Source organism: Phallusia mammillata, chromosome 5, assembly GCF_965637545.1.
Source record: "Phallusia mammillata chromosome 5, kaPhaMamm4.hap1.1, whole genome shotgun sequence".
NCBI lineage: Eukaryota > Metazoa > Chordata > Ascidiacea > Phlebobranchia > Ascidiidae > Phallusia > Phallusia mammillata.
This window is the reverse complement of record NC_137256.1, coordinates 18,308,728-18,332,095: the sequence shown is the minus strand read 5'-3', so window position 1 is coordinate 18,332,095 and position 23,368 is coordinate 18,308,728. Positions and strand designations below refer to the sequence as shown.

The 23,368-nt window shown below is 36.4% G+C and overlaps 3 protein-coding genes across 4 annotated transcripts; 1 reads left to right on the top strand and 2 right to left on the bottom strand.

The window, feature by feature from the left end:
* The first annotated feature begins 615 nt into the window (after positions 1–615).
* On the top strand, positions 616–7,122 carry LOC145230052 (tetraspanin-7-like). Of its 2 annotated transcripts, none has more exons than XM_080095417.1 (8): positions 616–790; positions 2,954–3,044; positions 3,803–3,991; positions 4,241–4,315; positions 4,375–4,473; positions 5,168–5,335; positions 5,918–6,001; positions 6,280–7,122. In XM_080095417.1, the coding sequence occupies exons 1-8, from the start codon at positions 759–761 to the stop codon at positions 6,346–6,348; spliced, it is 807 nt and encodes a 268-aa protein (XP_079951543.1). In that variant the 5' UTR covers positions 616–758; the 3' UTR covers positions 6,349–7,122. The 2 variants fall into 2 exon arrangements, with proteins under 2 accessions (XP_079951543.1, XP_079951544.1); XM_080095418.1 differs by lacking the exon at positions 616–790 and adding an exon at positions 1,024–1,238.
* Positions 7,123–13,007: 5,885 nt separating this feature from the next.
* LOC145229643 (uncharacterized) lies at positions 13,008–15,451 on the bottom strand. The gene is made up of 7 exons (XM_080094979.1): positions 14,954–15,451; positions 14,849–14,900; positions 14,651–14,712; positions 14,514–14,562; positions 14,257–14,325; positions 13,986–14,051; positions 13,008–13,893 (listed from the first exon to the last, which is right to left on the bottom strand). The coding sequence occupies exons 1-7, from the start codon at positions 15,449–15,451 to the stop codon at positions 13,076–13,078; spliced, it is 1,614 nt and encodes a 537-aa protein (XP_079951105.1). The 3' UTR covers positions 13,008–13,075.
* Positions 15,452–16,220: 769 nt separating this feature from the next.
* Positions 16,221–22,957, bottom strand: LOC145230489 (uncharacterized). Its single transcript, XM_080095919.1, has 11 exons — positions 22,773–22,957; positions 22,200–22,319; positions 22,074–22,142; positions 21,722–21,944; positions 19,749–20,015; positions 19,325–19,456; positions 18,906–19,067; positions 18,175–18,477; positions 17,663–18,012; positions 17,263–17,462; positions 16,221–16,799 (listed from the first exon to the last, which is right to left on the bottom strand). The coding sequence occupies exons 1-11, from the start codon at positions 22,949–22,951 to the stop codon at positions 16,522–16,524; spliced, it is 2,283 nt and encodes a 760-aa protein (XP_079952045.1). The 5' UTR covers positions 22,952–22,957; the 3' UTR covers positions 16,221–16,521.
* Between the last annotated feature and the right edge of the window lie 411 nt (positions 22,958–23,368).

Genomic DNA, 23,368 nt, shown 5'->3' with positions numbered 1-23,368 from the left:
TCACTTTTAACAGGTTACCAATTCCAGAGTCTTGCAAAAACCCTTAGCAGTTACATGATGCAACGAATCGGGACGCCTCAGTGGACGAAACTTGATGTTGGACAAACGTGTACGCGCTAAAGACACAAACGCACAAAACCCCCGCCAAAAATCAATTGTTGACGCATAAAAAAACACAACTCAACCCTGACGCGGCAGACGGATCTGATTGGTTAAACCCACTGATTTAGATCAGTGGTTAAACCAGGAACGACCAGACATGTTAATATATAGGTGTCGTTGGCACCAAAGTTTTGATTTTTTCAATTTACTTTTAACCACAGTAAAACAAAAAAACGTTCAGCTGTGCTGGTGCTAGCCATTTATAAATCTTCCCATCAATTCCAGCTGTGTCCACTGGTGCATGAAATAAATTAGTCACCCATGCGTAACAATACACCCTATGACTTCACAAAAGGATATGTGACAACACAATCAGTGACGCGGTGTCGAAAATTACTCTCATTTGCGTTTTTACACAGATTATGTAGATTTTAATACAACCATCATTTTTTCTAATGCTATGTGAATCGATTCTTTATTATTTAGATTGATGATACAAACAGATTAACAAATTGAGATACAAGTATCAGCTCAGATCATATAATAGAAAATGTCTGGCATGAAAAAAATGGATAAAGTAAATTAAAAAGGATAAAGCAATTTTCAGATAAGACAGTAACGAATATAAACCTTCTTAAACACAAAAAGAGACACAAATGTGTTTCACAAAAAGAACAGAAACAATCAGGTACATATTCACTTATTTGCTAAATTTGAGTTTGAAATTATTTTATTTAAAAAATGTTGAGGTTATTCAAAAAGTATAAGGATCTGAATGTACTTTATGTGACTTTACATAAAACTTAAACACAGTAAAACTCGACCAAGTTTGTTCACAGCAAAATAGCAGTGAATTTTCGAATATGTAAAATATATACATATTAATCCAGATATTAGCAAATTGGCTAATTGCATAGTCTGTTTAGTAGTATCCTAGGTCTACCGAAAAAAAGTGTACAGGTAATTGCACACCACTTATTTCCATAATCTGGATAATGATGTAGATGGGCATTAAAACATAAACCTCATTTCCTGCCTGAAGAGCAATAGTTTTGATGGACAATATTTATAAATTATCAAACAAGAGTTTGTTACAGCCTACTTGTTGCTAGAAGCTCGAGTGACTCATTTTAAAGGTATGGATGTAAAGAATAAAATTTGTAAAATTCAAAGAGCTGTGTTAAATTTTAAGGCCAACACACGTCGAATATGGTTTGTGAATATGGCATATTGTTATTAATATTCGACATGATTTCAATTTTCTAGAACATTGTGTTTGGGCTTATTTTAAAGCTTGTGTTTAGGAGAAACCTCATTTTTTACCCCTGGAGTACCCCTGGCATTATGACGTTTATATATCGATAAAGATTTTTCAAAATATGCATATTAATAACTGAAAAACTTGTTTAAAAAAAAACGTAGAATATTGTGCCAAAATTTCAGTGTTGTATCTTTTTTTTGTTTTAGAGCAATAGCAATTGTTGGCCAGTTCCACTCAGGTAGTTTCGATATAGTATGTCTGGCAACAACAACTTGTCATCTGACAATTTTGACATAGACTATAAACACTAAATGTAATAAACATGAATTTGCATTTCGCTGTGAAAGTCACATGGCTCAATGCCTTTCTCAAGTTTGAATGAGAAATAAACATGGTTGTAACTATAAAAACAGCACATGCGCAGGCCAATGTGTGGTAGGCAGGGGTCACCAAATTACGGCCCACAACATCATTTCCTGTGACCCTAGATTCTAAGGCCTAGAATATTGTTGATAAAACTGTGTTAAACATTTTGATTGTAGGAAAAATTTTGTTATTGGAAAATTTTTATTTATTTTTGCCGAAAAACAATGTATGAAACGATTTAGAGGCAGTTTGTTATGTTACAGGCAAGATTGAAAAACATAAATTGTGAATAATTTTTTGATCATTTTACAATATTTCCAGTCACATCAGAGCCTCTATGTTGGCAATAGAGTGGCTCAGGTCATATTAACGGACTATAACATGAGTGTAAAAAGATCATGGGTTCTTGTGGAAATACTGTGTTAGTACTTGTAAGCAGTTGTGGGATTCAGCCGGTTCGCACTGGTTCCATAAAACTGTCTTACGAAATTTTATGAGATCAGCAAACCGGTTAACACTAGTGGTTTGTGGTGTGAGCATTGATTGGTCTGAAAGGACATTATCCGATATTGGCTAAAATGAGAGAGAAAGCATATCTGTCCGTGTAGAAGCCTCACAGGAATTTCATTATGGTTAGAGGAGTGTAAATTACCACATTCTTAAACAACCTGTTCATACAACATCTAGAATAGTGCATAATATAGCTAATTGCATGAAACTAATTGTCAAAATAAGTATATGAATAATCAGATGCATCTGTAGTTGTTTTCAATCTAAGTATAAAATACAGCTTTTGATCAACAAATTAGGTTTTAAAATAATAAACAAAATACAGTATGAAAACAAATATTAATAGTGTCTTTCATTGTCTTCTACCATGTTAAACCAGGTTTCCAACCAAAATGCATGGCAGGAAACCAATGTGATTTTGTTTGTAAATGTCAATGACAATTGTTCCAAATGACAAACAATATCAGTTCCTCCTGCTAAACATGGACGCAGTAGTTTAGTTGATAACTTAAAATGTCTAGACGAAAATGTAAAACATGCACTCTGGAGACTTTACTTGAGACTTAAATGATTCCACTTTCCGTGGAAATGTTTTCATGGCAAATACATGACACTGGTTATAGATTATATATATTATATGTGTTTTTTATTATTTTCAAATAATTTCAAGGTCTTAATCTTTTTGATCTTAATATATTCCTAATTAAATACCAGTGAAATCATGGTGTCGAACAGAAACATGAAGACAACTCCTGCAATTACCTGTCTCAAAATGCTGCTTGTAATTTTCACCATAATCTTTTGTGTAAGTATAATTTTGTGTAAGAAAATTGACAATTTAGGTTCTTAAGACCTAGTTAGTAGGATTTTTTTAACAACGCATCATCCCAACTTCCGGTTAGTCCAGTGGTTCTTAACCGGTGGGAAATTTAATGTTTTCAGAAGGAAATTATCTAAATCAGGTAACCAAACTCGGGCCCGAGGGTCGAACCAGGCGTTGAATTAATCGTTGAAAGTTACTTTACTAATATTTTTCCGCAAAAAGATGTAAGATTTCAGCAAGGCTTACAAGACACATATTAATCCAAAGGCCGTTTGTTACATCACAGATAAAACTAAAAGTATAAATGACTTTGCTACTGTGCGCGAATAAAAGCCTTTCTTTTGTTGATTATGATGCAATAAATGACTATTGCAAGTAGAGGAGACTCTTCAAAATTCCAAAAACTTAATCTCTCACAGAAGCACTATTTAAACTAAATAAGTTTACAGTATACCTTTGGAGTTCCAGACCAAATCGCTTCACAAAATTATTTCATTAAAGAATAATTTGTTTTTTTAATGTAGGGCACAAAACATCCTTATAAAAATAGCAGGTGGGGGAGGGAATTCAAAGTTGGTGGTTGACTTTAGTGGGAAACCTCACCAAAAAGGTTAAGAACCACTGGGTTAGTCCAACAAAATGTGTACTTTTTGAAAAAATATGCCAATTTGTGGAAAGGTTGTTCAAAAATCCTATTTATATATTTCATGTTATCTCTCTTATTTTGTTTCCACTTTCAGATTGTTGGAATTGGTATTTTGGCCATGGGAGTGTACAGTAAGGTCCAGCTCTCTGGCTACATCCTTCTATCAAGTCAACAATATTCAATGGCACCATATGTGATGATTGGTTTTGGAGCATTCATTTTCCTTGTTGGTCTGATTGGATGCTGTGCAACTGCAAAGTCAAATACATGTCTTTTGCGCACAGTAAGTACCATTGTTTGCAAACAGTAAAATCCTTACTAGTTGTTTATTACATGGAATAAATCTTAAGAGCAAACACTTTTATTGCCAAACAAACAGTACATACAAATCATAAAATTAATGGATATTACACCCCATTTAAAATTGGGTAACACTCGCAGGTTTTTCACAATCCATCTAGTATATATATTATTGTATGACATAGTATATACAAATATGGTGTATATTATAAAAATACTTGCTTGTTTTTAGTATGGAATTCTACTTGGTGTTATCTTCATTGCTGAGCTTGTAGGGGCAATTGCTGTTGTGGTCTTAAGAGTAAAGGTGAGTAATGAAGTTATTTTGTTCATTTTGTTGTTGACTAAAAACTTATTTTGTTACAGATAAGTAGTGGGTTCCAACAAGGTATGTTACATGCCATGACTAACTATAACATCACAACCACGGATTACAAAGGAGCAGTAGACCAGGCCCAAACCATGGTAAGACTGTAGTTTGTGTTCATTTAATAACTTACACTATTTTAATTAGTGCTCAATTTGGCTTATTTGACATGTGCAGTTTTCCCACAAATTATTAATATCCTCTAGACCAGGGGCGCACAACCTTTTTGCTAAGACCGCATTGCCTTGATCCTTGTATTATCACTGTTCTCCAAGTGTTTTTTTGTTTAATTACCGATAAAAAGAAACAGTTTTGTCTCATATATACTACATCTAATGGCACAGGAAGAGACAAGATTATTTTCTAAATTGATCCAAACATTGAGCTGAACAGGTTGATGTTTAGTCTTAATTGTCTATGATGTCTGTGGTGCCTGTTTTTTGCATTGTTTGCATGTAATAGGCTTGCAAAAAGTGTGATGCTTATGAGTACTAGTCTGGCAATATTTTTTCCAGCACTACCATAACTATTTAGACCAGGTTTCAAATTCAAATATCTAGCAAAAAATCCATTTACGTCACAGCCACCACATGTCCAAAGTCTAAAAAATTTGTCTCCTCGACCGCAGGTTGTGCACCCCTGCTCTAGATCTTATAAGCTCTCTGAGGAAGCATGGAAACAAAGTATGTTACTATTTACCCAACTAACGAATTGACTTGGAAGCAACATTTTAAAAAATACAACATGTGTCATTGCTTCCGCCTACAACTTGTAAGCCTTGTTTTTTTGTAGTTAAAATGTTGTGGTGCAACAAACTATACTGATTACTGGACTCAATGTGGATGGGATGAATACTATGTCCCTGGTAGTTGTTGCAGCAACAAAACTGCCTGTGGAAATGCTAAAACAATTGCTGTATCCCCTCTAGCTGATGTGGCAAAAAGCACTGTATATGTTACAGTAAGTTAAGTTTTTGACATAATATAGAGCTTTATTTATTGATATAAATACTTTGCTTGACATGTTTATTTTAAAATATATTTTTACTTTGTTTGTATGGTTACAAACCTTGCTAGTCATGCGACGGAAATTTCAATCTGAGTCATGCAATTTTATTATGATGTAACAGTTTTTCTGGTAGTATGCAATTAACCTTTTTAACTAAACGGTGCCTGCCATATCATTTGCGAAGTTACTCTTGTGCTTGTGGTGTTAGTACCACAAACAATAAACACCAATAATTTGTATTATCATCAGAGTTTGTTCTGTACCCAGCATTTCCAGTCTAGTGACGCATAAACAGGTGCACTAGAATTATTTGTGAAAATTTATTGATTTTTCGAACCGATCACCAAATTTTCAAAAGGTATTGAATGTGCCCAATGATCAATATTTCTTGAGGGGGTGGGTTATTTTTCTGGCTATTTTCTCCTTTAGGCAATCAATTTTAAATTACAAAATTTCCTTTAAACAGGTTTATTGATTAGTGTGTTTGTCCATTGTGCGTTATTGCCACATTTACAGATTGTAATTTTTTTGCAGGGTTGTCACAGTTTAGTATTTGGTCTTGTTGATCACAATCTGGGAATTATAATTGGCAGTATGTTCGGAGTTGCCGCTTTTCAAGTAAGGCATAGTTTCCTAAATCTGATTAAATGTGAAAAAAGTGGTTCCATCTTGTTGTCCAAACTGTAACAGCTGACTCATCTTCTTAATTTTATTTTATGTATTAAAACTGACAGCAACAGTTTGAGTTTTCCAACTAAGTTTTACTTCTGTACTGATTTGTACGAAAGTACTTTTTATAATAGATGAATAAAATAAGTTTTTAAGCTGAATAAACAGGATTATATTAGAACTATGTTAAATACCATTGTGTGTGTCATATTTGCTTCATGTTTTAGCTCATCGGATTAATCCTGTCCTGTTGTTTGGCTTCTTCAATCAACTCTAATAAGTATGAACTTGTTTAACAGAGGAAGTGATCGGTCCACAGGAAGACATGTAGTCTAAAAAATGTGAAACAAATTACGTGTACATTGTACATTCATGTGTGTATACCTGTTAGCTTAACATTGATGTCTACGTTTTCCATGCTTTTGTATAATGTCGAAAAGCAGTTACCTGGTTTGGTGATGATGCCACTCTTGCAATTGATGCTTTTCTTGTCATTTATTTTCATTGATCTTTACTAAAATATTTGTTGCAGACCTATTAGGTTTCTATAAAATAACATACAAAGTGCTCTTTTGTAGGATTTTAGTAATATTTTGCTATAGTTTTTTTATACAAAATGAAAAAAACATTGCAACAGAAAAAGTCACCATACTATTACAACTCTTTTTAGACACCAATCAAATGCTTTAAATGTCTTCATGTCAAAAATCGGTAGTAAGTACTATTGAAGCTAACTTGCTCTTGTTTGTTGTACTAGATGTACTTTATCAGTGTTGTAAAGTTTACACATGACGCTCTGTCCTTACACTATATTTTACAAGTGCAATCTTCATAGTTTTTCTATGAGTGATTTTTTTTGGAATATTGCAGATTTGTTTGTTTTAAATAGTTTGGTTAATCTTATTAGTTTGATAGGTGGATTTAACTAAAAAAGCATTTGTATCTCATGAAGCATAACCTTGAACATTATGTCCATGTTCAACTTAACTTTACTAGAAAAGCACCAGTTCTTGACGTTTGTTATTTGTTGTGTCATTTGCAACAATAAATTCATGTTGTACTAAACCAAACCAACAGCTGCTTGTGTATTTTAGCAATTTATAGGTGACAGTTTTGCTCCCCTGGTTGCGTTACGTGTCTGTCTCGGCAGCAGGCCCTGAATTATTTATTTGATTTACGCCATATGCGTTTATTGAGGAAGGATCATGTGATTTCTAAACCGGATACCACATTTGTAACAATCAAATACGTTCGTCATTATCCAGACTATTAGCACTGCACGACTTTTTGCGTGTGTAAGATATGCTAATGTTTGATGACATATGTATCCTAACGTTATATGCTAACGATGTTTCCCACATGTCTATCATTGCTTTATAGGACGCGAATTACTTCCTCCATTGGGAGATTCCTTTGAAATTCCTCGTAAGTTTATAGCGTTATAGTTGCTAAACATACGACGTAACTCAGTGTTAACAAATACTGCTTGTTCAAGAAAATTTGGAAACAATGAACACGACGTTTGTTCTGCATTAAAAAACTGAAGGGATGATTTGTTACAACGACCAAACATGCATTTGCTGCTGTTACGATTAAAACGTTTACAAACTACAGATTTTGGCTGAAAAAGTGAAAACAACATGCACATTTTGCTCAAACTCCGAGCATACAAACGTTTTTCGTCAGACATGTTGCTTGCAGATACTGCGAGTGGGAATGTACTGATACGTGGTTCATTTTCATGGTTTAATTAAATTATTACAATTGGCATAGAGTTGCCAATTCAAGGCTACAAAGGTCAGGTTTGTCCGAAGTTAGCTATATGTTACATGAAATTGTGTCACAACCATTAAAGTGGAAAAGTAATAAATGTTGCATCAAGCAATAGCTAAATCAAGCTGCGCAGACCCAAACTTTGAGTTACGTAAAAGCCACAACCGCTGACTGTTTGGCTCTGGAAGAGTTTTGTGAGTAAGCTTGGTTGTTTATTTTTCTTCCCTCATTAGTGTGTGGCTGTTTTGATAAACGGTGTTCGTACCATCTAAACATACTATGACGTTCCTTGAAGGAAGTGAAAGGTAAGCCCTCGAAGCCTTGATTGTGCAACTTCCTTGTTTTAGAGTTTTAGACCGACGCTGGTCTTCATAGCCTACATTTTTACTGCTTCTTGGCCAGCGAAGCGAACCCTACTATATAAATCCTTTTATGAAGCAACAACAATAAAACACACCCAGTTAACCGTTTGTGAGTAAAACTGACACGAGGTTGAACTATTAAGTTCTAGATGTCTGTGTATGTTTGAATACAAACACTGTAGGAATGTAGGCCTACTACTATTTGTGGTGGAACTTTTGACGACGCATATAAACTAGTTTTTACTCTGGCAACGGTAGTTCCATACAACTGCAAAAGTTACAGTGTAAACCAAATGGTGGGGGAAAACAATAGGTAAAATGGTTTCCATATTAGGTCCCAGAAATTCTCGAAATCTCTTTAAAAAAGCCCCAAAATCGCAACTGCAAAGTAAATGAGAACAAGGTCAAAATTAAATACATCAACAATAACCCAATTTTGTTGTCAAATAATAGGTATTCCAAATTTTTTAACTGAAAAGCAGCATTTTTTAATTGCAAATTGTCTGTGAAGTTTTAGTAAGGGTTCGGTAAAATACCGTATTTACTCGATTGTAAGCCGCCCTCGATTATAAGCCGCATGTTGAGGTGTTAAGAAAATAATGTAAGCCGCCCTCGATTATAAGCCACATGTTGAGGTGTTAAGAAAATAATGTAAGCCGCCCTCGATTGTAAGCCGCACGCTGTGATGTTAGATACTATTGCTTCATCATAATTCATTATGTTGCTACGTAGTACAACTTTTTGCCCATTTTTGTTAGTCATGTTAATAATTGTACCCAACGGAACGTATATCGACGTATAATCTGAACATGAATACAAGTTTTCAGCCCCCAAAATATTAAAAAGTTAAAGTGTAGAAATAATATCAGTATAAAATAAAAATGTAAGCCGCCCTCGATTGTAAGCCGCCCCCGATTATAAGCCGCACAAACGGCAGGTAAAAAACAATATAAGCCGCGGCTTACCATCGAGTAAATACGGTATACAATGTCATTTCGAAGTAGGCCATAACAATCCCCATTGTTACATCAGACGCAATTATGGGATCGCCGAAGCGGAGTTGCAGGGGCATGTTTGTTTTATTATGACGTTGAATGGGAGTCATGTACATTAGGTCCAGCAGTATCAGTTTTGTTTTGACAGAAGGCAAGTTTTTTTGTACCGTTTGGAACGTTTGGTTATTGGTTTGGCACAAGGTTTGTGGATTACAGGGTTTTTACCTTATTATACGAATGTACTTAAAACGTGTTTACCTATCAACTAATAATGCGGCTGATTTTTTTCTGGAGAGATACTACCAGTGCGGTAGCATGGAACACTATTGTGCATACCAATGTATATCTTTTTCTCCTGCATTAGGTGAAATAAGTCTGGTAAGTGCACTTTCTTTACTTTGGGTGTAAATTTGTTTACCTAAAATTGAAACTTTCTGCGATTATCAGTCAATAATCTTTTTTATTTCAGGTCTTTGGAAACCAATTTCTTAAAATGGATGTTTTGGAAAAGATGGAGATGTTAGATGAGAAAAACATGCTTTAAATGCTCGAAAATTTTGCCAAAACAAAGAAATTATTTTACAGGTAAGTTATATTTCAATGAATATAAATTATTGTTTTTTTTTTCAGTGAGAATGCAATAAACTCTTCCAACTATCTTAAAAACAAATATATTCTATTAGCATTAAAGAAGCAGGTTGCTACATTTGTTTGTTTCTAGGCTATTTGTTAATTTGACTAATAAGAAATATTAACATTAAATTAACATTTTTGTGAAGTAATTTTGCAAAAATACTATGTGGTTTAATTACACCTATTTCTTAACATGTAAGGGTATGAAAACATGTATTCAATACAGTTGGTGTAGAACAGCTTTTGGAAAAAGAACCAAGACAAATACACGTTGTGGATGAAAAAAGTTTGGTTGCACCTGGTGTATTTCAGGTTTTCGTTGTAGGCTAATGTTCTACACTTTTGGGTGTTCAGCATGTTGCTTTCCATCACATTTTTTAGTTTCTCTGTAAAAAAATGGTGATTAATTTCACCATGTGGTAATTTAGCTTTTTACCTCCAAATAAAGGTTAACACCCGCAATTGTGGAATGTATTTAGGTGGAACTTTTCTTCCCAGGTGGGAAGGCAAGACTAGCTATTGGCTGAGTGAGTGAATCACTAACAGAAGTTAAAAATACTTTGACTACCCTTTGCACTTAACTGCGTTAAGTAATTTACCAAACACGCCAGGATCAGCATCAGTCGTTGCGCAAAAGATGTTTGCAGTTTTTAACTAATAAATGGGATTTTAATCCCTCATGATTTGACAAAGAAAGCAACATTGTGCAGTTTTAGCACGATCTGAACGCTTTTGCCGCAGCGTAGGGAAGGATCCTATTTTAACATGATGCGACGCAACATGACCATATAAGACCATCAAGGCACCGGAGGTCAAATAACCGGTAATTACGTTTCTTGTAATTCAATGGTTGATTTTTGAGACGGAAATCGAAAAAAACAGGCAAAAAGTTATTATAAAGCTGTTTAAGGTTGGCTATTCGACAATCTTAGGTAGGTAACAACTCTTGAAGCACGACGTACATACGTGTGACGTGGCAAATGACGGCGTGGTCACTTTAAAAGTATGTTTTTGCCAGCGCAAGGCAATTTTCCACATGCACCAAATATTTAAATCCGCGTTTACTATTTGGCACGTGGGGCAGAAACCTTCGGCTGTGCAGTATGCATGTAAATTGGCTGAGTTGTCATGGAGATTCCCATCGTTTCCGCGCGGGGTTGACAAGTAGACCGGAATATTTGCGGGAACACATCATCCAAATCATCATGCTTTTAAGTAAAAACCACATATTATAGCTTTACATGCGTTCATTAGCCTAACCTCAACCAAATGAGTTGATGCTACCTCACCAACGGTCGTAGTTTGTCTCAGAGCAAGATAATGAAGAACGTTGAGAAGATATGATTTTCCTGTCCTTGTTAGTCCAGAAATTGAGTAGATTGCAACAGGAACATCAAGCAACTCTTTCTTGGTCAATTCTTTAAACCCTCCAAGTTTAAAGTGTAGCCTAATTGGCTGTTGATACGCTGACGAACTTGTTGATTCATATTTTGACTAATTGCTTAAAAATTCAACAGTTGTTAAAGAGTCTTTAATATAGTTTACTGATGTTAAAAGGTTGCTTGGGAAAACATTAGAAAGGTTTGCTAATATAACTTTACAACTTCAACTAAAAGCCACTGTTGAATATCGGATATGATTGTAGACTAAATTACTTTGTCCGTCGGATACTTCGTCCTACTTTAACTGCGACAATTTTATGTGAGACTAGATAGCTTGGTTGTGTTGCAAGTGCAAAAATCTGCCTAGTTTTATAAAACATGTTTTGACTTGCTTTGCGAAATGGTTGGCTAGTAGGTAGCCTAATGTTTTAACGCGATACGTTTTGTCTCTTTCGCTCTAATTTAAAAAATAACATGTTACCAACCCACCCTTGACTTGTTTTACATATACAAGGACAATATAAAAACAATGTACATCGGCAACGTATAGCTGCACACTGTTTTGACTTATTAGATCACTTTAGTGCAGCCGGTGACAAGCATTATGGCCTATGCAGCCCTACATGATAGAAGGCTAAAAGAGACAACCTCACGCAACTCTTCAAAGAAGAATATTGACGTGAACTCAGTGGCAATGACAGGAACATTTTGTACTTCGCTATGGTTCACTGTATCGTTGCAATGATCCAAAAATTGATGTATTTTTGTGTAGGGGTCGGCCAATAGGCCTATTATTAGTCTATTTTGTGTTTGTGTCGTTGTGACAACTGGTTAAACGTTTATTCGAAATTTCTTGGACATGGCACTACACGCAAGACCCACTCAGACAATAAATCAAAAAAAGTTAAAAAAAACACTGACGTACATGCATATACTCCGTCCATTTTTTAGCATTTAATCACGAATGGTGTTGTGCATATTCTAAATCAAACTGTCGTATGGGTTGCGATGCTAAACAGAAGTCACTGGGAAAGTTTCTATGAAGCGGATAAAATCTATCTGAGTTGGGTTGAGTCTTCACGACCCCCTCAAAAGTGCTTGGCAAACGCTAGGTCAGTAGTTCTCAACCAGGGAGCTGTGTTCAGGGGGGCCACAAGTGTAGATTTATCAGAAACACCTAAAAGCTAAAGCCATTTTCATTTCTAATTCGATAGGTGTGTGTTGTAAATAACTGCATTCCCTAATTTAATCGACTATTTCAGACACTATTTGTCTATATCAAGGTTTTTCACGACTACGGATTCTCGTTTATTCTATTCGACCTGTTTAAAGCTGAAATTTGAAATTGGTTTTGCAGTTTGTTTATAATAAAAACTTGCAAAACATGACATACAAAATCGCTGTTGAAAAACTCTTAAAAATTAACGGCTACAGTCCCTGGTGTGGGATGGCTATTTTAACACAGCTACAAACGGGTGCAATGATGAGCCATCTCGTAAGAACAAGGCCACTGCGCTACATTGACTTTATGAGAAAAACAAATCCAAAATTTAATGACGAAACGCGTTTCCTAACTTTCAGTATGAGCAAAGTTAAAATGGCCAATTGCTTACTGCTTAGCCGAAACAAAATGACATACGTCTGAGGTTTGAAAGCAACTGCTAATTTTGTCAGAAAAACCCATCAATCGTAACATTTGGGCAAAAGTCTCAACATATGGCAACTGAACATATAAGTTGCAAAGTTCCAACACCACATCACCCCAAGAATTTGGAGACTAATTTATTTCATTTAGACTGCATGACTACCATTAGAAGTTGATCTTATTGTTTCAATGTGTTTGGTGACGTTTTTACGGGGGACAAACTGGACAAGCCGTTACATATTGTTTATACAGTGCGCATTTGATTGTCTACATACATTTACAGTTTCAAATCGTTCTTCCTCGGTGTCGAAATCTGTTGACTCATCAAAAATTTCGATGGCTCTTTCATAGCGATTTGAAGCTTCGGCAAACTGAGATAGAGCGTGCAAAGTATCACCAAGATATTGTAAAGAGTTTCCATACACCCTCCGGTTTTCGTCGTCGTAGTTTTGTTCCTCAGCTAAGTCGATCGCTTTGTTTAAGGTGGTCTCACTACCGTTTGCATCACCAACTACTCTCAACAGTTTGCCTAGGTGGTTTAAACACAAAATCTTATAAAATATTTTGGAGTCGTGGTCACGTTTTGTAAGTGCTTGTATCTCTTCGTCTACGCGATGCATCAAAGGAACAATGTCTTGGATAATATAGGGCTTATGTTTTGCGTCGACATCCATGAGACTATCAGCAGAGTTGCTCATGCCTGCACAGCATTGTTCAATTTGGGACTGTTTATTTACAACATGAGGTTCTGATTTAAACTTCTTAGCAGCAATTTCAAAAAACAGCAAGGCTTCTACATGCCTCTCTTCTTCATCTAGTTTATTAGCAAACGCCAACAGTTCGCCTCCGTCCGTATGGGTGTGTTCGCTGATTAATGATTCGATTTTTCCTCTCACTTCGTTTGCTTCGTCAAAACGTCGCAGCCATATTAAAACGTTGTAGTAACGCAAAAGAAAAGCCGATTGCCGAACAACTGGACTGAGTTTGTACAACTTATTTAACGAGCCGTATGCTTCGTGGTATTCATCTGGATCTGTGTAGCTCACTAGATCTGCAGTGCACAAATTGCGAAATTAACAAAACATTATGGTACAACACAAAACGTTATTGAGTTACAATTTCTTTAGCTATACTGTAAATTACCTGTGGCTGTGAAAACATCAGTTAGTGTGGGTTTACTTGAAGCCATTGTTTGCTTTTCTGAAGTGCCTGTACAAAGGGTAAAAGGATTGTAGACACGAGCTAAACTAATTTAAACAACTCCGATGATAAAGATTAGAACTCAAATGTACGTACTCATTTGTGCCCATTAGATAGCAGACGAATACATGAACACAGTCCTGATACTAAAATCCGTCGTAATAATAAATTGGGGTGTAGCCTATGAACGACTCACTGTCCCAAATTAACTTACCTGAAGCTTCAGAATCGCCACTTGGGGGTTTATATGAAGTCTGAGCATCTCTCGATACTGATTGCTTTTCTAAAATGCATATTTAAAAATCTTAATAACAATGCGTTTCTGATTTTTGGTGCCAGCCCCTGTCCACAATAATGACATGTTTTAACTGATTAATTTTTTTTGCAAAAACGGCACTGTCTTTTTAACTCTGCTATCCTAAGAAATGTAAGTTGGAACATGCATTTTTTCACTGATTTAATAAGACCTACCGATTTCTGCGGGGCGCATTGTTTTCTTCTGCGGTGGACCCGTTTCAATCTTTAAATAGAGAATTTCGACATACGTATATATATATAGGATACATAACGGGTATATAATACACGTTTATGTAGATATTAATATTTACCTTTACTACTGGGTTTTCAGATAGTGAATGGCTGCTAGATTTTGAGATCTTTCGTTTAGTCTCTAAAATGCAGAACTTTGTAAGTTTAAGGCTAAGTCTTTTTACGGTGCTACAATAATCAGTATCTATTTGCGGTTAGGAGTCTACAACTCAAATCTAAACTGTCTGCGCATAACGATGAACATAAAAAGTACTTACTTCGAGTAAGGGTTAGTTTGGTGTGTTCCTCAGTGGTTTCCTCAAAAAGCATCTGTAATAGCAAATATGTAGTGTTTTTATTTTCCAGTGCAATTTTCTACTAACCATGATTTTTAGATGTTTTGCTTCTTTTAAGGTTGCTATTTCACTTGCAGCTTCAGTTCTTAATATTTGTTTTTGCTGCTTGCTAACTTGAAAAGTTTCCCAAAACAAAAGCTCTAAAGAGTGAAACTCGCCCACGCTGTCTTTATTTTCTTGGGAATAGCGTTGAACCTGTTTGTTAATCCGTTGCAATAGTTTTTTGGAGACGATTTCTTGCAAAATCTCAGTTTTTGCGTTGGCTGAGTCAGCAATAATTTCTAAAATAATACTACCTTGGCCAATAGTACTAACATAGGCTCCATTAATTTGGCCGACGGCTTGCAACAGTTTGTCCACGAAAGCACTTGAGTTTGCTAGTTTCCAAGTACAATATCCTGCTAAAGCCAATGCTCCGACTGTTACAAATTCGGCTGGGCGACCTTGCAATCTAACACGAATTCGAGCAACTTCAATATCTACCACACTTTCTCTCCTATCAGGATTTTCTTCTTGGTGCTCCATTATGAGTCAAAATATTGCTTACACAAGCTTATTGGGCAATAATATAAAGTGATACAAACAAGCATATGAACAACACAGCTTTATAACGCACAACGGGCCGAAAAGAAATCAATGACGGTTAATGTTTAACTAAATACTGCAAAGACCTCTTTAAACAACCCTTTGTTTGAATACAAACATACAGCAACTTTGTTTTAGCTGGTTAGGCTCATACCAGAAAAACCTTTAGTGTTTGTTACAGCATCTTTCCCGCAAATCGTATGCATCAAATACCGACGATCGCTGATTATATGTATCATTTTCTGAAAGAATAAATGGCCAAGCACAGTTGCTCACCATTCGCTCGTCTTTAAATAGAATCATATTTTATTTGAATAAGAGCGACTGATGATGCGAAATATATATCGTTTAACGCTATTTGTTGATTGATTCTGATTAGGAAGCGCTGTTGCTTCGTCAATTATCCTTACAGAGTAAAAATATCATTTTGCTGTTACGATTATTTGGACCTGATGTTTGTTTGTGTGGCAAGCTCACTAAACAACACTGGTATTTTAAAGACCCCTTTATCACCACCACGTGTTGTTTCGCCATTTATAGAAATAAAATCAGATGCCGTATTTTGAATGATTTCGTTGCCCTTTTTCAAGCTGCACAAGTATGGCCCCAGTGCAATATCCTACTTCTCTGCAAAAACTAGAGAGGATTTAATGCTATATTTAGTGATGTTATAAACATCATTATGCTATTACAATAAATCTGATTTCGATTTTGCATCGTTTCACGTCTATGATCGAAGTTAGTTTTCGTAAATGGTCTGAAATAATGAGTTTACGTACCTCGCAAAAACAAACACTTTTCAAAAGAGTTCCGGGCTTGGTTGGCAAAATTACGTCATAGGCGAAAAAATAGACAAAAAATTAAAGTGTATAGACAAACATCACTGTAGTTGGTCACTAATCGTAAAGTATAGAATGACTAATGTTTTAAAAATACAATAACGATTTTTTACGGCAGGTATGTGATAAAATATACAACGAATTAAATAAGACTAAGTTTGAACATTTTTACTACAGCCTTGACTCGACATGCGAGGCTCCCACTGAACTCATGTTTTTTGATCTCGCAGCATCGAGTTTGTGACGAAATGCTTCCCAGCCTTTGTCTAAAAAGTTCGAGTATAGCAGGGGGTTGAGTGCGCAGTTGATGGGCAGAAGAACAATGGCGGAAACCGCATACGCTACAGGGTCAATTTTCACACCGCTGAAGTACACGAAAACCATGATCGTAAGAGGAACCCAGCAGCAGAAGTTTGTTATTATCAGTCGCACAATTTTCCGTTGTATCGCTGCAAAACAGGTTCACAAATAACAAACAGTTCTCTTTCCATATGTAATATAGAAAACAGCTAAAACTGTCGTTTGTACTATAGCCACAAGTCGTTTCGAACGCCGGTTAAGTTGCCATGCTTTTCTATAAGCAAGTGCAGCAGTGCTCTTTGCAAGCTGGCGAAAGGCTATTAAAACCGCATAATTGGTTACTATGTTTTTGGCTTGAGGGCAGAAATCTTACCCGAACGGAATGGAATGCCTGACTTATATGTAGGCTTAAAAAACCTGGGTTTCGAAGGGCGTCTCTAATAGTTGTGAGTCATTTATCATTTGTTCTTGATAGCCTACATTAGGAAAGAACTTTAATTTTCTGTTTTTTAATAGATTGGCAATGCGAAAAGCATTAACTCCTTAAAGAAATCTTAAATGACATGTACTTGTATCCCAAAATAGTAATTGAACCGGGTACTTTTTACTCACATAAAGTCTTGTTTTCATCTCTCGAGTTACTGCTCCCTGCAACGGTTTTCCGAGTTTTTATAATGACCGCTGCATAGATCGATGCAATAGAAAGAAAAGCCACAAAGTTCAATATGGAGATAGTAAGGGAAAATTCCCATACCTTGTCATTGGGTGTGACAAACAGCTTTGGTATACAGACGCTGCTACTGCTGTAGTAACTGTAATAACAACACAATTGTATACTACAAAAAACGACACTTGTTTAAATGTTTTCCTAGGGGTATTTCAATACACGTATAACTGTATCTTAGATATAAATCTTTTATATGATTGTTCACGAAAACTGTAAATAAGGGGTTTAGATGCGGTGTGCAAAATTGTTTGTTACTGTTCATGCAGCCATTAGTTGCTATTTTACCTGTAGAACCTTTGTATGTTGAGATAATGTGACAAATCCGGTAGGGTTGAATAAAACCCTTGTAGTTGAGACCAAGATTGGATTGCCGAAATCTTTTGCATTATGCTGTCTGGTTGACTTCGCAATGAGGGGGAGTATGTAAGAAGCTTCATAGTGAAGTTCTTGGCTGTTTTAAAATGTACAACCTTGCTTCCGAAAAATGGGTTGTTTTTAACTAATGCACGTTCAACAAATATGTGCTGGTGAAGACCAAATAAAGGTAACAAGGATAAGAGGAGCGAAATTCCCCAAGTTGTGGCAATGAGAACAATAGTGAGGCGAAATCCAGGTTTTGTCAACGAATCGATCGGCTGAAAGAATACAAAATTTTCTCGTGTTTTAGAAGGCAAACTATATTCATAATTTGCTTTTCTTGCTACTGGGCAATAAAAACGCCTAATAGTACCAACGCACTGCAAAACATTTTAATTCAATGTATGGGAATTGTGGCGTTTTTATCAAGACAAACTTACATTATAAACAGAATATCCACGAAGTAGGGTCAACAGGAAAAGGGTCAGCACTGAAGTTTCGCTTGATATAACAACCAGAACTCCCATAAACGTGCATGGTTGACTCGTTGTCCACCACATAGCTTGGGAACAATACCTCTCAGAGTATACTGCTCCCGCTATGCCTAACATGAACAGGTAGACTCCCATTAGAAAATCAGCCACCGCTAAGTTTAGCACAAGCATACGATTTGCCCGGAGTGAAGCTGATGGCGACTTGCAGTACATCGATTTCAGAGTTCGCGATTCCCCAACAATTACAACCTGTCGAATTATATTAATCAGTAAGAAAGTTAATGTTGCATGCAGAGTAAAATCATTCTTAATTTGAATCAGTTCATGGTTTACAAAGACTTTACTCTTCACGGTTAGCAAATCACGATTTGTCGCTGTATGTAAAATCTTGAACTTGTCTATCACAAATGTTTTGTCTTGATTTGGTTTTTAGGCAATCAGATAGCACCTGAATCGGCAATTTTTGTAAACTCCTTATCTTTCCGTGATGCTCAGCATCCAATTTTTACTGCTTATTTAAGGCATTACAAATCCCCATTCCATGCATACTTAAACAAATGTGAGTGTTCAAAAGCGGTGGAAATTTCTACGCTTACCAAGAATTGGCATAACAAATAAAAAAAATAATAAGTTAAACTGTTCTAACCAAACAAAGATTAAAAAATGTTTTGACATACTGCATTTCCAACTAATGCTAAAATCGCCATGATCCATACAAGTATTCTCAGGAAGACATTGGCAATTAGTTCGTATTTGGAAGAAAGTATATTTTCCCTAGCGGTCAACTTTAAAGAGCACTCGTCGCTCCAATCGGAGCAATCACCTCTTCCATCGAGTATCTGAAAAAACAACAAGTGTCTGTTTGATTTCTAAAAACAATTGTTAAACCGTTGATGTAACGATAACTACCGTTTCTGCAGCGTAAATCTGCTTTACAAATTAAGGTTTAAAAATGAAGGTATTGAAAAGTGACTATATGTTAATTATAGGATGTTTTAGGTACATGGTTGTCTTTTTTAAGTTGATGGTTATCGGTGAAGTTATGTTTGATATACATTTCGGTTTATGAAAATAATGAAGCTATTTAGCCAAGTACCTTTTCCTTCGGTACAAAAAGCGGCTTCCCATTTTCGCAGTAAAACCTTTTGTCGCTTGTGCAGTTCATTTCATCATGTGAGTTATCACAGTTGATATTGAAATCGCAAACAGCAGTACTTGGTATGGACATCTACAAAGGACAGCCAATTTTTTTACGTTATTTCGACTATATGCGGCATACCAACTGCAATATCCAGTCGTGGTGGGATGTGATTTTGTGCAATCTTTGGCGTGTTTGTTTGAAACTTACCTTTTTTTACAAGTGCGACCGACTGTCTTATAGTGTTAACTGTAATCGACCGACCGGTGATAAACGTTGGGCAACTTAAATTTTTAACAATTAATTCGGCGCAACGTATTTCAACTCAATTAATGCAAAAAGGTTTTATTTTTCTGACACCAAGAAAAATGTAACGACTTACCAATGTTCCGTTTAATGAGGGGCAATAAAATCTGTGTGGGCAAATTTGCTTATTTTCGTCGGAACCTTCGTCACAGTCAATTCGTCCATCACACACTTTAGAGTTAGAAATACTGATCAAGTACTTGGATTTGCAAGGGAACCGGGATTTGCATGAAGATTCGTCGATTCGATTTTCCAAGCAGTCAACAATACCATTGCAAAACAACGGCGAGGTGTTGCTTATTTTTGTCCCCGAAAAAGTAACCGTTCCATTGACGTCGAGTGTCTGCAAAAATCTTTTTACCTACTAGCCTACCTATAAGAGGTTAAACAGCTGTCTCATTTAGTAATGGATGTACATTTTTTGGTTTTGAAACAAACAAAATATTGTCTAAGAGCCTTATACTCATGTGGAAAGTGAATACTTTTGTTTAAGGCCTTTGTTGCAATAGCAGGACCACACAACTGTTATTACTATTATTTCACAAATATTTGGCCCGGTGAATGCGTTTGCCTATAGGATCATCTGCGATAGGTTCTTCGAGGATTAACCCTTTACACCTTGCAAAGCAAACAGTGTAAAGAAGACTGTCGTGGGTTCTAATCCAACCGCTGGCTAGATTTTTCTAGCCTATGCCTTGTCATATGGCGAATGCTGGGGAGACCCTCTGGTTCAGTACAACGTCTTCTAAAGGCCTGGCGCACTATGATTGATTTCCGTTGTAAGTACATTTGAATGTCTAATAAGATCAGAAACCTTTTTTCTCACATATTTGAAAACTGTCATTGGCGGGCTTTATTATTTTCAGGTGGTATACATTAACATCAGAATCTTTTAATTTGAATGAAACTTAACGGTAATAATTAGTGATGTACCGAATCGGCGAAATTTTGATTCGGCCGAAACCGAATATTTGGCGGTTTTGCCGAATAAATTCGGCCGAATCAACCGAATTATTTATGACGTCACGCGAAGTCGTACCCTAGGCCAGCGCTTTTCAACCGGTGTGCACGGAGCACCCTAGGGTGCAGGGGTGCACCAGTACGAAAAGGTATACAAGGGTGCATTACAAACTTTTAATGAACCATTAAAATTTGACTTTTAAGATATTACAAAAATATGTAGGTTTCAACATATGTGTAAACCAGGTAAACCTTATTTTTTGTCTAGTTTGATAGTGGCTGTGTTACATTCGGGAGATGTTAGGGTATCGAGTGTTGTTTTTTTCGCCGATGTTTCATAGAAAATTCGCGAACATATGCCTGGGGTTAATTGACAAGATGATATGCATAACGATTTTTCATATCACTTTTTATCTCGTTGAATGGCTACACTAGCCAATGCGGCCGATCTCTCGTCACCAGCTGCACTGATGAGACCTTATAGGTCGAAACAGTGTGCACTGTCTGCAACTTTTTATCTCAGTTTACCTTTTAAGTAAATAGGGTGCATGAGTTCGTCACAACAACTTCAGGGGTTCAACACACCAAAAAAGGTTGAAGAGCACTGCCCTAGGCGTTTAACATGAAAACATAAGTTTATCGTTTGGGGCCGAATGCTGGTGTTTCTTCGTCCTTTTTTAGTTTTGTGTGGTTTAACATTGCCTCAAGCATGATTGCCAATCCGACAATGAACTACTGATTTTTGTCTCCAGTGGGCAAAGCGATAATGTGTTAAAAATATAATGATTGACGCGATTTTCGTTGATTCGGTTTCGGCCGAATCGCAACAAATTATTCGGCCGAAACCGAATCTTTGCAAAAGTGGCCGACTCGGCCGAATAAATTCGGCAAACCGAATATTCGGTACATCTCTAGTGATAATAGCGGAGACGTAAAAAATAAACGTAAAAAGCGACATACTTAATTTTTCAAACGTTTCGGCAATGCTGATGCCATCATTGAAGGCCACATCAGTTCGTCCGTTTATATACACTTGAGTCACGTGAAAGAATGTTAAAACTGTTTAATTGTTAGAAATGTATAACCTACCCTTGAAGCGCAGAAAAATTGCTGTACCGGTGTTCCTTTTCCCGACGATCCGCGTATCGTGCAATTGAACTTGCCAGATACATTCGGACACCCAACTCCGCACTCATCTTCCGGAAAGCCGGGAGGAACAAACCATGATTCTCCGGGAACTAAATTGCAATCCTCCATTCCATCACACAAGTTCGCTATTGTTTTCTTTTTACACCGTAAAGAAATAGGACATCTGTGTATGAAGTATCTGTTAAACTTGTCGAACAACTGGTCATATTTTGTTGCAGCATGATTCAGACTACAATAAACGATCAATGTTGTCTAAAAAATTTAAGTTTTAAAAACTATACGCAACATTTACCTGCAAGTTGCTTTGGTTTTGGAAGCCTGTGCATTAATACACGGGAGGGTCCCTTGGCAGAAATCAAATCTAAATTTAGTTGCTTGTTAATCATTGTTTAAAGCTCATTAACCGCGGTAAACGTACTTTTCGTCCAAATTGTGACGACACTCAGGTACACCATTGCATACCGATGTTGTGTTTATGCAGTTCATTAAAGCTTTGTCACCGCACTCCACCTGTCCAATGCGACATCTTGCGTACGACCTGTAACGCAGAGATGATATAGAATTTATTGCAAAATTCGCCTCCATGGTTTACCTCCACAAAAATACTCTTTATTATCTATTGTTATTATAGTTGTAGGCTGTATAGAAGTTTTTGTTAACAAATCTGGTGCAAGCTTTGACACGTCCCAATCTGTGTGACTTTAAACCAGTGGTTTTCAACCTTGTACTGATCGCGTACCACCTGAAGACTTTTCTATCATCGCGTTCCTCCTAAACACTTTTTCAATGGATAGCCCAAGATGTAGGCCTATTCTTTTTGACTGAGCTAGCATATTTCTGAAACCAGCAAGGTTAGCATTTCCAAAAGAATGTCGCTCAAAGCCGGGGCTCATCACATTAGTTGTCAAATAGTCAAATAGTTTGATGCAATCTAAGATGCTGAATTTTGTTAACCACAGTACTGCTAGCTGATTTACCCATAATTACTTACCCAGTATTACGCAGTTGAACACGGTCGCATATTTCCGGAGGTTGTCTTGCACAAAGACATTCGTCTGATAAATCCGAGCAGTCGATTGTCCCATCACAGACTTTCTGGCGTGGAATAATCATAGTGTTGTCCAAACACATAAAGCAGTTTTGGGTGTTGAAAGTCACGCCAGGTTGCATTCGTATATCCCTGAACATAAACAACATTTGGTTAGTCAAGAGGTTACCAAACTTGTTTCACAATGGACTAATAAACTTTAAAAACGTTGGCGGCATATCTACATGTATTCAATAGACACATGCCCGAAAATGAACTCTAAGGAAACGGTAAAAACAATTTAATGTATAACGCACAACGGCCATGGGTTTTTCGCACGCATAACGATATCGCTTAAAACACAATTAACAAAAAAAATATGCTACAATGTGTTCTAAACATGTGGGGCCGGATGACAATCTGTAATTTAGTTACTAAAGTAATGGTGTGAGTTGTGCTGTCTACTCGTTTCCTTGATGAAGTTCCAGTTAAATACCACCTAACAAGTAACGTATTCATAAATTTAACATAGGCACTTCCGCACAAAAGCTTAAAGTCAG